At 52.1% G+C, this 14,957-nt stretch overlaps 1 protein-coding gene and 1 long non-coding RNA gene across 5 annotated transcripts in view; one reads left to right on the top strand and one right to left on the bottom strand.

The window, feature by feature from the left end:
* LOC137313772 (uncharacterized) overlaps positions 1-13,027 on the top strand; it is a 37,960-nt gene extending 24,933 nt beyond the window's left edge. Inside the window, exon 2 of the long non-coding RNA XR_010961052.1 lies at positions 12,701-13,027. This is a non-coding gene — a long non-coding RNA (uncharacterized lncRNA). The remainder of the gene's footprint in view (positions 1-12,700) is intronic.
* A 1,387-nt stretch (positions 13,028-14,414) lies between these two features.
* rassf7a (Ras association domain family member 7a) overlaps positions 14,415-14,957 on the bottom strand; it is an 81,452-nt gene continuing 80,909 nt past the window's right edge. For all 4 annotated transcript variants that reach the window (XM_067979563.1, XM_067979562.1, XM_067979561.1 and 1 more), the window contains one exon: positions 14,415-14,653. In XM_067979563.1, coding sequence (XP_067835664.1) covers positions 14,625-14,653 — 29 coding nt within the window. In that variant the 3' untranslated portion in view covers positions 14,415-14,624. The remainder of the gene's footprint in view (positions 14,654-14,957) is intronic.

The following is a 14,957-nucleotide window of genomic DNA, read 5'->3' as shown; positions in this document are numbered from 1 at the left end:
AAAAACTTTTTTACACAGCGAGTGGTTATGATCTGGAATGCACTGCCCGAGGGGGTGGTGGAGGCAGATTCAATTGTGACTTTCAAAAAGGAATTCCAAAAAGAAGCCCACATGCAGCAAGACATGGACAACATCCAGGCTTGGGCTGATAAGTGGTAAGTAACATTCGCACCAGACAAGTGCCAGGCAATGACCATCTCCAACAAAAGAGAGCCTAACCACCTCCCCTTGACATTCAACGGCATTACCATCGCCGAATCCCCCACCATCAACATCCTGGGGGTCACCATTGACCAGAAACTTAACTGGACCAGCCATATAAATACTGTGGCTACAAGAGCAGGTCAGAGGCTGGGTATTCTGCGGCGAGTGACTCACCTCCTGACTCCCCAAAGCCTTTCCACCATCTACAAGGCACAAGTCAGGAGTGTGATGGAATACTCTCCACTTGCCTGGATGAGTGCAGCTCCAACAACACTCAAGAAGTTCGACACCATCCAGGACAAAGCAGCCCGCTTGATTGGCATCCCATCCACCACCCTAAACATTCACTCCCTTCACCACCGGTGCACCGTGGCTGCAGTGTGTACCATCCACAGGATGCACTGCAGCAACTCGCCAAGGCTTCTTCGACAGCACCTCCCAAACCCGCGACCTCTACCACCTAGAAGGACAAGGGCAGCAGGCACATGGGAACAACACCACCTGCACGTTCCCCTCCAAGTCACACACCATCCCGACTTGGAAATATATCGGCCGTTCCTTCATCGTCACTGGGTCAAAATCCTGGAACTCCCTTCCTAACAGCACTGTGGGAGAACCTTCACCACACGGACTGCAGCGGTTCAAGAAGGCGGCTCACCACCACCTTCTCAAGGGCAATTAGGGATGGGCAATAAATGCCGGCCTCGCCAGCGATGCCCACATCCCGTGAACGAATAAAAAAAAAATTGTATAAATACTTGAAGGGAAAAAATGTGCAGGTTTTGGGGAAAGACTGGGGGGGAAAGGGGACGAACTGGATTGCTCTTACAAAGAGCCGGCATCGGCTTGATGGGCCAAATGGCCTGCTTCTGTGCTGTAACCATTCTACAATTCCATGTGCTGGAAATCTGAAACAAAAGCAGAAAATGCTGGAAACATTCAGCGTGTCAGTGAGTCTCTGCCCAGAGAGGGGAAAAGGGGAAAATGTTTCAGGTAGAAACGTTTTGTCAGAAGTGGTGTTACACCTGGAACGTGAACTCTGCTTCTCTCTCCACAGAGTCTGTCTGACCCACTGAGTGTCTCTCTCTCTCCACACAGACTGTCTGACCCACTGAGTGTCTCTCTCCACACAGACTGTCTGACCCACTGAGTCTCTCTCTCTCCACAGAGACTGTCTGACCCACTGAGTGTCTCTCTCTCTCCACACAGACTGTCTGACCCACTGAGTGTCTCTCTCCACACAGACTGTCTGACCCACTGAGTGTCTCTCTCCACAGAGACTGTCTGACCCACTGAGTGTCTCTCTCCACACAGACTGTCTGACCCACTGAGTGTCTCTCTCTCTCCACACAGACTGTCTGACCCACTGAGTGTCTCTCTCTCTCCACACAGACTGTCTGACCCACTGAGTGTCTCTCTCCACACAGACTGTCTGACCCACTGAGTGTTTCTCTCTCCACACAGACTGTCTGACCCACTGAGTGTCTCTCTCTCTCCACACAGACTGTCTGACCCACTGAGTGTCTCTCTCTCTCCACACAGACTGTCTGACCCACTGAGTGTCTCTCTCTCCAAACAGACTGTCTGACCCGCTGAGTGTCTCTCTCCACACAGACTGTCTGACCCACTGAGTGTCTCTCTCCACACAGACTGTCTGACCCACTGAGTGTCTCTCTCCACACAGACTGACCCACTGAGTGTCTCTCTCCACAGAGACTGTCTGACCCACTGGGTGTCTCTCTCTCCACACAGACTGTCTGACCCACTGAGTGTCTCTCTCCACACAGACTGTCTGACCCACTGGGTGTCTCTCTCCACACAGACTGTCTGACCCGCTGAGTGTCTCTCTCTCCACACAGACTGTCTGACCCGCTGAGTGTCTCTCTCTCCACACAGACTGTCTGACCCGCTGAGTGTCTCTCTCTCCACACAGACTGTCTGACCCACTGAGTGTCTCTCTCCACACAGACTGTCTGACCCACTGAGTGTCTCTCTCTCCACACAGACTGTCTGACCCACTGAGTGTATCTCTCTCCACACAGACTGTCTGACCCACTGAGTGTCTCTCTCTCCACAGAGACTGTCTGACCCGCTGAGTGTCTCTCTCTCCACACAGACTGTCTGACCCACTGAGTGTCTCTCTCTCCACACAGACTGTCTGACCCACTGAGTGTCTCTCTCTCCACACAGACTGTCTGACCCACTGAGTGTCTCTCTCTCCACAGAGACTGTCTGACCCGCTGAGTGTCTCTCTCTCCACACAGACTGTCTGACCCACTGAGTGTCTCTCTCCACACAGACTGTCTGACCCACTGAGTGTCTCTCTCTCCACACAGACTGTCTGACCTACTGAGTGTCTCTCTCTCCACACAGGCTGCCTGACCCACTGAGTGTCTCTCTCTCCACAGAGACTGTCTGACCCACTGAGTGTCTCTCTCCACAGAGACAGTCTGACCCGCTGAGTGTCTCTCTCTCTCCACAGAGACTGTCTGACCCACTGAGTGTCTCTCTATCCACAGAGACTGTCTGACCCACTGAGCGTCTCTCTCCACAGAGACTGTCTGACCCACTGAGTGTCTCTCTCCACAGAGACTGTCTGACCCGCTGAGTGTCTCTCTCTCTCCACAGAGACTGTCTGACCCACTGAGTGTCTCTCTATCCACAGAGACTGTCTGACCCACTGAGTGTCTCTCTCCACACAGAGACTGTCTGACCCACTGAGTGTCTCTCTCCACAGAGTCTGTCTGACCCACTGAGTGTCTCTCTCTCCACAGAGACTGTCTGACCCACTGAGTGTCTCTCTCCACACAGACTGTCTGACCCACTGAGTGTCTCTCTCTCCACAGAGACTGTCTGACCCACTGAGTGTCTCTCTCTCTCCACACAGACTGTCTGACCCACTGAGTGTCTCTCTCCACACAGACTGTCTGACCCACTGAGTGTGTCTCTCCACAGAGACTGTCTGACCCACTGAGTGTCTCTCTCTCCACACAGACTGTCTGACCCACTGAGTGTCTCTCCACACAGACTGTCTGACCCACTGAGTGTCTCTCTCTCCACACAGACTGTCTGACCCACTGAGTGTCTCTCTCTCCACACAGACTGTCTGACCCACTGAGTGTCTCTCTCTCCACACAGACTGTCTGACCCACTGAGTGTCTCTCTCTCCACACAGACTGTCTGACCCACTGAGTGTCTCTCTCTCTCCACAGAGACTGTCTGACCCACTGAGTGTCTCTCTCCACACAGACTGTCTGACCCACTGAGTGTCTCTCTCTCCACACAGACTGTCTGAACCACTGAGTGTCTCTCTCCACACAGGCTGCCTGACCAACTGAGTGTCTCTCTCTCCACAGAGACTGTCTGACCCACTGAGTGTCTCTCTCCACAGAGACTGTCTGACCCGCTGAGTGTCTCTCTCTCTCCACAGAGACTGTCTGACCCACTGAGTGTCTCTCTATCCACAGAGACTGTCTGACCCACTGAGTGTCTCTCTCCACAGAGACTGTCTGACCCACTGAGTGTCTCTCTCCACAGAGACTGTCTGACCCGCTGAGTGTCTCTCTCTCTCCACAGAGACTGTCTGACCCACTGAGTGTCTCTCTATCCACAGAGACTGTCTGACCCACTGAGTGTCTCTCTCCACACAGAGACTGTCTGACCCACTGAGTGTGTCTCTCCACACAGACTGTCTGACCCACTGAGTGTCTCTCTCTCCACAGAGACTGTCTGACCCACTGAGTGTCTCTCTCTCCACACAGACTGTCTGACCCACTGAGTGTCTCTCTCTCCACACAGACTGTCTGACCCACTGAGTGTCTCTCTCTCCACACAGACTGTCTGACCCACTGAGTGTCTCTCTCTCTCCACAGAGACTGTCTGACCCACTGAGTGTCTCTCTCCACACAGACTGTCTGACCCACTGAGTGTCTCTCTCTCCACACAGACTGTCTGACCCACTGAGTGTCTCTCTCTCCACACAGACTGTCTGACCCACTGAGTGTTTCTCTCTCCACAGAGACTGTCTGACCCACTGAGTGTCTCTCTCCACACAGACTGTCTGACCCACTGAGTGTGTCTCTCCACAGAGACTCTCTGACCCACTGAGTGTGTCTCTCCACACAGACTGTCTGACCCACTGAGTGTCTCTCTCTCCACACAGACTGTCTGACCCACTGAGTGTCTCTCTCTCCACACAGACTGTCTGACCCACTGAGTGTCTCTCTCTCCACACAGACTGTCTGACCCACTGAGTGTCTCTCTCTCTCCACAGAGACTGTCTGACCCACTGAGTGTCTCTCTCCACACAGACTGTCTGACCCACTGAGTGTCTCTCTCCACACAGACTGTCTGACCCACTGAGTGTCTCTCTCTCCACACAGACTGTCTGACCCACTGAGTGTCTCTCTCTCCACACAGACTGTCTGACCCACTGAGTGTCTCTCTCTCCACAGAGACTGTCTGACCCACTGAGTGTCTCTCTCTCCACACAGACTGTCTGACCCACTGAGTGTCTCTCTCTCCACAGAGACTGTCTGACCCACTGAGTGTCTCTCTCTCCACACAGACTGTCTGACCCACTGAGTGTTTCTCTCCACACAGACTGTCTGACCCACTGAGTGTCTCTCTCTCCACACAGACTGTCTGACCCACTGAGTGTCTCTCTCTCCACAGAGACTGTCTGACCCACTGAGTGTCTCTCTCTCCACACAGACTGTCTGACCCACTGAGTGTCTCTCTCTCACCACAGACTGTCTGACCCACTGAGTCTCTCCACACAGACTGTCTGACCCACTGAGTGTCTCTCTCCACAGAGACTGTCTGACCCACTGAGTGTCTCTCTCTCCACACAGACTGTCTGACCCACTGAGTCTCTCTCTCCATAGAGACTGTCTGACCCACTGAGTGTCTCTCTCCACACAGACTGTCTGACCCACTGAGTGTCTCTCTCCACACAGACTGTCTGACCCACTGAGTCTCTCTCTCTCTCCACACAGTCTGTCTGACCCACTGAGTGTCTCTCTCTCCACACAGATTGTCTGACCCACTGAGTGTCTCTCTCTCCACAGAGACTGTCTGACCCACTGAGTGTCTCTCTCTCCACAGAGACTGTCTGTCCAACTGAGTGTCTCTCTCTCCACACAGACTGTCTGACCCACTGAGTGTCTCTCTCCACACAGACTGTCTGACCCACTGAGTGTCTCTCTCTCCACACAGACTGTCTGACCCACTGAGTGTCTCTCTCTCCACAGAGACTGTCTGACCCACTGAGTGTCTCTCTCTCCACAGAGACTGTCTGACCCACTGAGTGTCTCTCTCTCCACACAGACTGTCTGACCCACTGAGTGTCTCTCTCCACAGAGACTGTCTGACCCACTGAGTGTCTCTCTCCACACAGACTGTCTGACCCACTGAGTGTCTCTCTCTCCACACAGACTGTCTGACCCACTGAGTGTCTCTCTCTCCACACAGACTGTCTGACCCACTGAGTGTCTCTCTCCACACAGACTGTCTGACCCACTGAGTGTCTCTCTCTCCACACAGACTGTCTGACCCACTGAGTGTCTCTCTCCACACAGACTGTCTGACCCGCTGAGTGTCTCTCTCTCCACAGAGACTGTCTGACCCACTGAGTGTCTCTCTCCACACAGACTGTCTGACCCACTGAGTCTCTCTCTCTCCACAGAGACTGTCTGACCCACTGAGTGTCTCTCTCCACAGAGACTGTCTGACCCACTGAGTGTCTCTCTCCACACAGAGACTGTCTGACCCACTGAGTGTCTCTCTCTCTCCACACAGACTGTCTGACCCACTGAGTGTCTCTCTCTCCACACAGACTGTCTGACCCGCTGAGTGTCTCTCTCCACAGAGACTGTCTGACCCACTGAGTGTCTCTCTCCACACAGACTGTCTGACCCGCTGAGTGTCTCTCTCCACACAGACTGTCTGACCCACTGAGTGTCTCTCTCTCCACACAGACTGCCTGACCCACTGAGTGTCTCTCTCTCTCTCCACAGAGACTGTCTGACCCACTGAGTGTCTCTCTCTCCACACAGACTGTCTGACCCGCTGAGTTTCTCTCTCTCCACACAGGCTGAGTGTTTCCAGCATTTTCTCTCTGTGTTTAGTTTCAAGTATACATTCAACGGCCGATTAGCGTCGCCAACTCTGATTGATTGCAGCCCCGAGACCCCACCCAGTCAAACAGCCGTCTGCAAATATTTTAATAACTAATGAACTAAAGTGCTCAAAGAAAATGAAAACAGTAGCATCATTTCTGATGTCATACCCCTATGATTTTTTCTCCCAGGTTTTTGCTCACAGCAAAGTCCTGGAGATGAATCTTTGATTCCTGGAGACTCCTGAAGGGGGAGGGAGGGGTAACCCACGGCCGCGATGGGAAGTCGAGATCCAGGAGTGTATCCAGATGTGTCGGAGTCGGTGCAGGACCATGTGCTGGATCACAGTACAAGAATTACATTTCATTTAAAAAACTTATTGGGAATCCGGTCTAATTCAGTGAACATTAAATAAAGTGCAAGTGTTAGAAACTGGAAAGGGAGATGGGAAGTTCTAGAGGTGGTTTAGCAGGTCCTTCAGTCCCTGCATGGGTCCCAGTCAGACTAACGTCACTGATCCACTCCCCGGTGCTGTGGCCTCACTCGCACAGCGAGAAGCTGCTGGGAGCAGCAAGTGTATCGGGTGGTCAATCCAATCCTGTCATCTCCGCACCGGGCAAGTTAGGTTAAACTTACCCCCCCTCGGTCAAATCTATCGTCGGCTGGTCCCACGTTCTGCTTTGGCTCTGACAGACCTGCTGTGTATTTCCAGCATTTTCTGTTTCTATATTTCCCTCAGTGAACAGTCTCTTCACCTGTTTCTCACTCTCTCTCTCTCCCTCCTCTCTTTCTCTCTCCCTCCCTCTCTTTCTCTCTCCCTCCTTTCTCTCCCCTCTCTCTCTCTCCCTCCCTCTCTCTTTCTCTCTCCCTCCTTTCTCTCCCCTCTCTCTTTCTCTCTCCCTCCCTCTCTCTTTCTCTCTCCCTCCCTCTCTCCCCTCTCTCTTTCTCTCTCCCTCATTTCTCTCCTCTCTCTCCTCTCTCCCTCCTCTCTTTCTCTCCCCTCTCTCCTTCTCTCTCCCTCCTTTCTCTCCCCTCTCTCTTTCTCTCTCCCTCCCTCTCTCTTTCTCTCTCCCTCCCTCTCTCTTTCTCTCTCCCTCCCTCTCTCCCCTCTCTCTTTCTCTCTCCCTCCCTTCCTCCCTCTCTCCCCCTCTCTTTCTCTCGCCCTCCCTCTCTCCCCTCTCTCTTTCTCTCTCCCTCCTTTCTCTCCCCTCTCTCTTTCTCTCTCCCTCCCTCTCTCCCCTCTCTCTTTCTCTCTCCCTCCTTTCTCCCTCTCTCCCCTCTCTCTTTCTCTCTCCCTCCTTTCGTTCCCTCTCTCTTTCTCTCCCCTCTTTCTCTCTCCCTCCCTCTCTCCCCTCTCTCCCTCCCTCTCTCCCCTCTCTCTTTCTCTCTCCCTCCCTCTCTCCCCTCTCTCCCAGCTTGTACACTTTAATATCAGTAATTCTCATTTGCAAACCCATTAAATAACCATAACATTTGAGCAGTGGGGAACTGCTCCCAGTTGCACCAATGAACCAGTGTTGAGCTGAGTTTTAATGCACACTCAGAGTTCTGAAAGTTAGCATCTATTGTAAGCAACACACCCTCGTTATCACATTGAAGTTTTAACATGTTATAAACTGAGTCAATAAGTTAACAGTAGTGACACAGACAGCCTGTGCTATAGGAGGGATCATAACAAAAACTAAACAACTCCCTTCACATTGGATTGCTACAAAAATGATAGAATCATAGAATCATAGAAGTTTACAACATGGAAACAGGCCCTTCGGCCCAACATGTCCATGTCGCCCAGTTTATACCACTAAGCTAGTCCCAATTGCCTGCACTTGGCCCATATCCCTCTATACCCATCTTACCCATGTAACTGTCCAAATGCTTTTTAAAAGACAAAATTGTACCCGCCTCTACTACTGCCTCTGGCAGCTCGTTCCAGACACTCACCACCCTTTGAGTGAAAAAATTGCCCCTCTGGACCCTTTTGTATCTCTCCCCTCTCACCTTAAATCTGTGCCCCCTCGTTATAGACTCCCCTACCTTTGGGAAAAGATTTTGACTATCGACCTTATCTATGCCCCTCATTATTTTATAGACTTCTATAAGATCACCCCTTAACCTCCTACTCTCCAGGGAAAAAAGTCTCAGTCTGTCTAACCTCTCCCTATAAGTCAAACCATGATAGGCTGCGTTTAGTGACACGACCCGGTACAATTGGTGAAGAAGTGTCAGGGAATCTCCAGGGAGTGAGAGGATAAAACCAGAACCGAGAGGTTAGACCCGTCAGGAAAGACTGAACAGGCTGGGGCTCTTTTCTCTCGAACAGAGAAGGCGGAGGGGTGACCTGAGAGAGGTCCTTAAGATTATGAAAGGGTTCGATAGGGTAGACGTAGAGAAGATCTTTCCACTTGTGGGGGGAGACCAGAACTAGGGGCCGTAAATATAACGTCCTTCGTGTTTTTACCAACTTTTGACTGGGCCCCCTGAGTTCCCTAGGAGACCCATAGTTTTGTAGCTGTGACCCTCTTGTCGTCCCTCCTCGTGGTCCCATCGGGCAACAACGTACATACGTTGGCGAAATGGGCTGTTCAGAGAACTTACCTTTAGCTGCGACACTACTGTGATATTCTCGGTGGCAGTGAGCTGTGGTTTCGCCTGGACGGCCAATCAAAGAATTTACGATCTTTGGAGCTCAATGCAGGAGGTGCTTGGGACTCTCTCCTCCGACGGGCGAGACCGCAGGGTATCCTGGGGCAACGCCAAGGGCGTGGGTAGCGACCTGCGCCCGCCCGCCCTATTGTTTGTTTTAGCCCGTCCGGAGACGGTCAGCGTCAATTGTAGTCGTGAAGCTCTGCCGTCTTACTGTGGCCCACCTGGCACTCAACGGGCCACAGTCCACAGGCTGCCACAACCCCAGTCTTGGAAGGTCCTCGGTCACAGCGAGCTGTGGCTCCGCCAAACGGCAATTCAAAGAACACGCTCATGGAAGGATCTTCGGAGATCGCCTCCTACAGAAGGGAAATACAAAGAAAAAAAAAACCTGGGATTCCTCGCTCCCGGATGGGACAGATTCGGGCAAACGATCTCCTCGTCTGATAGGAGACCCTAGGCAAGACAGAGGGTCAGAGGGATCTTGGTGTGCAAGTTCACAGATCCCTGAAGGCGGCGGAACAGGTAGATAAGGTGGTAAAGAAGGCATATGGGATACTTGCCTTTATTAGCTGAGGCATAGAATATAAGAGCAAGGAGGTTATGATGGAGCTGTATAAAACACTGGTTAGGCCACAGCTGGAGTACTGTGTGCAGTTCTGGTCGCCACACTACAGGAAGGATGTGATCGCTTTGGAGAGGGTGCAGAGGAGATTCACCAGGATGTTACCAGGGCTGGAGCGCTTCAGCTATGAAGAGAGACTGGGAAGATTGGGTTTGTTTTCCTTGGAGCAGAGGAGGCTGAGGGGGGACATGATTGAGGTGTACAAAATTATGAGGGGCACAGATAGGATGGATACTAAGGAGCTTTTTCCCTTCGTTGAGGGTTCTATAACAAGGGGGCATAGATTCAAGGTAAAAGGCGGGAGGTTTAGAGGGGATTTGAGAAAGAACTTTTTCACCCAGAGGGTGGTTGGAGTCTGGAACTCACTGCCTGAGAGGGTTGTGGAGGCAGGAACCCTCACAACATTCAAGAAGCATTTGGATGAGCACTTGAAATGCCATAGCATACAAGGCTACGGACCAAATGCTGGAATATGGGATTAGAGTAGACAGGGCTGATGGCCGGCGCGGACACGATGGGCCGAAGGGCCTCTATCCGTGCTGTATGACTCTATGACTCTATGACTCTCTATGACTCTATGATTGATGTCGGCAAATCACAGACGAAAAGTGGAATTGTCGAATTGTCTGCTGACTCCTGACCTCGGGTACTATTGGTCTCCAATCACAATTACAAACGTCAAATTGGGGGAATGCTGGACTGAATACCAGGGGGCCGGGAGGGGTCTCTATGCTGGAGATGTCCACATTTTACAATTTTTATGGTCTTTTAAATGTGTATCTGTGTTTTTACCCCCAATGCGTATTTTTAGACCGAATATCATTTTATTCTGTTTATTTTATTTTCTTCAATCTTTTTTTAACATTTTATTTCTGTCACTCCCGGGAGGGATCCAACGCTGGGTGAGTTCTGCTAATCTACGACCTTTATAACATCGAGGGCCCGAACTCCCTCCCGATCCTGTGGTTTTCACTGGACTCAAAAACTCGAGATAGACACCCACCGAATGGACCAGATCCATGAGTGTATTTAAAATAGCCACTCATAAATCTGATAGGGAATTCAGGAGAAACTTCTTTACCCAGAGAGTGGTGAGAATGTGGAACTCGCTCCCACAAGGAGTAGTTGAGGTGAATAGTGGAGATGCATTTAAGGGGAAGCTGGATAAACACATGAGGGAGAAAGGAATAGAAGGATATGCTGATAGGGTGAGATGAAGTAGGGAGGGAGGAGGCTCGTGTGGAGCATAAACACCAGCAGAGACCTGTTGGGCCGAATGGCCTGTTTCTGTGCTGTACATTCGCGGTAATTCTGTCCAATATTCGCCCAACACTGCCTGGAACGTGTAACTTGATCCAATCAGGCTGCATCATCGAACATCGGAAGTGCTGTCGCAGGTCGTTCATTATTCGCTCTGAAAATGACATTAAATATCCCACAGCTTGTGGAGTGGTCACTGGTCGAACTGCCTGCTTCAGCCTGAGACAGGGGTCGGAGGGGAGGGTGGAATCGGTGGTGAGGGGGCGGAGACGATGGCTTTGGTCTCCCCTCCCAGTGTCCGGCCGGTTTAGGATTGAGCTGCTCGTGTAAGGAGGGAACCAAACCGCTGAAATTCCATTTAGTTCCGTGTTTCACGATTTAGAGGGACCGTGAGGGTCTCTCGGGTCATTTCGTTACGAACAACGACGACAACAAAACCTCTGTCATCACCCCCTCCTCAAAAACTCACCCTTGAACCCCCTCACCCCGCCCCGTCCTTGGAAACTACCGCCCATCTCCAACCTCCCTTTCAAAGTCACAAATGACATCCTCGAGTGACTGAGACCGCGGTAAACTCTCCCTCCTCATCCTTCCCCACCTGTCCGCAGCCTTTGACTCGGTTGACCACACCATCCTCCTCCATCGCCTCTCCTCCGTCGTCCAGCTGGGTGGGACTGCCCTCGCCTGGTTCCGTTCCTATCCCTCCAGTCGTAGCCAGAGAATCACCCGCAACGGCTTCTCTTCCCGCTCCCGCACGGTTACCTCTGGGAGTCTCCCCAAGGATCTATCCTTGGCCCCCCTCCTATTCCTCATCTACAGGCTGCCCCTCGGTGACATCATCCAAAACACAACGTCAGATTCACATGTACGCTGACGATACCCAGCTCTACCTCACCACCACCTCCCTCGACCCCTCCACTGCCTCTCATTTGTCGCACTGCTTGTCTGACATCCAGTATTGGATGAGCAGAAATTTCCTCCAACTAAATATTGGGAAGATCGAAGCCATTGTCTTCGGTCCCCGCCGCAAACTCTGTTCCCTCGCCCCCCGACTCCATCCCTCTCCCCGGTCACTGTCTGAGGCCGAACCAGACCGTTTGCAACCCTGGCCTCCTATTTGACCCTGAGATGAGCTTCTGACCCCGAGATGAGCTTCCGACCCCATATCCACTCCATCACCAAGACCGCCTACTTCCACCTCCGTAACATCGCCCGTCTCCGCCCCTGCCTCATTCCAAAACTCCGCTGCCCGTATCCTAACTCGCAGCGAGTCCTGTTCACCCATCTCCCCCTGACTCATCATTGGCCCCCCCCCCTGTGCTGGGGAGACGGACAGTGTTATCCAGTTCACTGCCCCCAGGTGCATTGAGGAGGTGACCGATGCTAAATCAGGAGGGTACACACCCCCACCATCCTCCGCAGTGTGAGATGGACAGCGCGGTCCGAGCTCACTGCTTGCTCTCCGCAAGTACAGGGGGCGATTGGCTCCACCCACGGAGCCATTCGGGCCCCTGTCCGCGATGCTGCAGCCCACATGGACAGAAATGGCCGCTCCTCTCTCAATGTCCAGCTGGTCAGTGACCAATGGTACAGGTCTGTCGTGTGTCAATTACCCTCTCAGTGAAATGATGGCTTCTGGGAGCCCAAGGTGTCAGCCTTTGCTAACGACACGATTGTGCCAGTCACAGGGTGTTAACATCCAAATAAACACTCAAGCGGGTGTGGTAATAACCAGCTGCTTTTATTCCCAGGCCCTCTGGAATATACCGTCAAAGAATAGCCAAAGGAATAAAAGTGTAATCACTACAAAGTGCAGTGTAATCACTACAATGTGCTTACTCCCACCCAGGTACCATCTAGTGTTCTGTTAACAATATGCAAGTAGCCAACAGATCAACAGGCAGAAGCAGGTCCAACAATGGCCGAGGAGCAGGCAGCATCAACACTGAGGAGACTGCTCACTTTTACAAGCAACGTTTCAGATGTCTGGACAGATCAGGGAATGCCTCACAGTAATGCTCCTCCCCCCTCCACTCCCCCTCCCAATTTGGGGTTGCCAACCCTCCAGGATTGTCCTGGAGTCTCCTGGAATGAACAGTTAATCTCCTGGAAACTGCTGCCAGCAACCTATGAAAATCGATCAAGGGAATTAAAATAAATTGTGTTTTTAAAATGTTTTCTTTGAACACTTTTCTTCATTGGCTGTGAAAATATTGAAGATCGGAAAAAAGTCAAGAAACATCCAATTGGGCAAGAAAAGATTTCCCTGGGGTGGGGGCGGGGCACCGTGAGAATTGACGTGTCGGGCGACCAATGGCGAGATTGAGGGAGCGCTGCACTGTCGGAGGGTCAGTACTGAGGGAGCGCTGCACTGTCGGAGGGTCAGTACTGAGGGAGCGCCGCACTGTCGGAGGGTCAGAACTGAGGGAGTGCCGCACTGTCGGAGGGTCAGTACTGAGGGAGCGCTGCACTGTCGGAGGGTCAGTACTGAGGGAGCGCTGCACTGTCGGAGGGTCAGTGCCGAGGGAGTGCCGCACTGTCGGAGGGTCAGTACTGAGGGAGTGCTGCACTGTCGGAGGGTCAGTACTGAGGGAGCGCTGCACTGTTGGAGGGTCAGTACTGAGGGAGCGCTGCACTGTCGGAGGGTCAGTACTGAGGGAGTGCTGCACTGTCGGAGGGTCAGTACTGAGTGAGTGCCGCACTGTCGGAGGGTCAGTACTGAGGGAGTGCTGCACTGTCGGAGGGTCAGTACTGAGGGAGTGCTGCACTGTCGGAGGGTCAGTACTGAGGGAGTGCTGCACTGTCGGAGGGTCAGTACTGAGGGAGCGCTGCACTGTTGGAGGGTCAGTACTGAGGGAGCGCTGCACTGTCGGAGGGTCAGTACTGAGGGAGTGCTGCACTGTCGGAGGGTCAGTACTGAGTGAGTGCCGCACTGTCGGAGGGTCAGTACTGAGGGAGTGCTGCACTGTCGGAGGGTCAGTACTGAGGGAGCGCTGCACTGTTGGAGGGTCAGTACTGAGGGAGCGCTGCACTGTCGGAGGGTCAGTACTGAGGGAGTGCTGCACTGTCGGAGGGTCAGTACTGAGGGAGTGCCGCACTGTCGGAGGGTCAGTACTGAGGGAGCGCCGCACTGTCGGAGGGTCAGTGCTGAGGGAGTGCCGCACTGTCGGAGGGTCAGTACTGAGGGAGTGCTGCACTGTCGGAGGGTCAGTGCTGAGGGAGTGCCGCACTGTCGGAGGGTCAGTACTGAGGGAGTGCCGCACTGTCGGAGGGTCAGTACTGAGGGAGTGCTGCACTGTCGGAGGGTCAGTACTGAGGGAGCGCTGCACTGTCGGACGGTCAGTACTGAGGGAGCGCTGCACTGTCGGAGGGTCAGTACTGAGGGAGTGCCGCACTGTCGGAGGGTCAGTATTTACAGTTCAGGAGTACTTCATTGGCTGTGAAGCAATCCTGAGCTGTGTGAGTGGAAGTCTCTCTTTCTTTGTCGACACTGACTGACTTTCTGTGTATTTCCGGAATTTTCCAGAAAATCTTTACAAAAATGCCCAATAAAACACAAGCAGCGATTTCCAGTTGTGATTTATTTTGAATATATACTTAAAATACTTTAATAAGTTTAAAACATTTCCGAAGGCCGTGTTCCTTTATACACCATGCTACTGTCCCTAACACGGGGGATATCTCAATAGACCGGCCAGATTGGGCAGAGAGAACTTTAAAACAATCTCAAACTGAATTCAGATTACAGCTCCAAACAAGTCTTGCCTCTTTTGTCAGCTACCTACTCTCCAATGATGGAACTCTGAAACAAAAAAATTGTGTAAATAAGTTACAGGAACATGAAATTAAAATTTAAAAAAAGTTACTTCATCTAGTTATTTAAAAAGAAAGACATCGTATCCTCACAATCTGCTCTTAAATGAAACCGCCACTAAAAGGCGTTCCTATTGAGTATTTCATAAATTGCAAAACAAACCTTAGCTGAGTCATTTTCATAACACTGGCGGAGAGAGAGAAGGGGGGAGAGAGAGAGAGAAGGGGAGAGAGAGAGAGGGGGAAGAGAGAGAGAAGGGGAGAGGGAGAGAGAAGGGGAGAGAGAGAGAGAG

The sequence above is a fragment of the Heptranchias perlo genome, unplaced genomic scaffold (genome assembly GCF_035084215.1).
Source record: "Heptranchias perlo isolate sHepPer1 unplaced genomic scaffold, sHepPer1.hap1 HAP1_SCAFFOLD_477, whole genome shotgun sequence".
NCBI classification, from domain to species: domain Eukaryota; kingdom Metazoa; phylum Chordata; class Chondrichthyes; order Hexanchiformes; family Hexanchidae; genus Heptranchias; species Heptranchias perlo.
The sequence above is the reverse complement of the archived record's forward strand: the minus strand, read 5'-3'. Positions and strand labels throughout refer to the sequence as shown.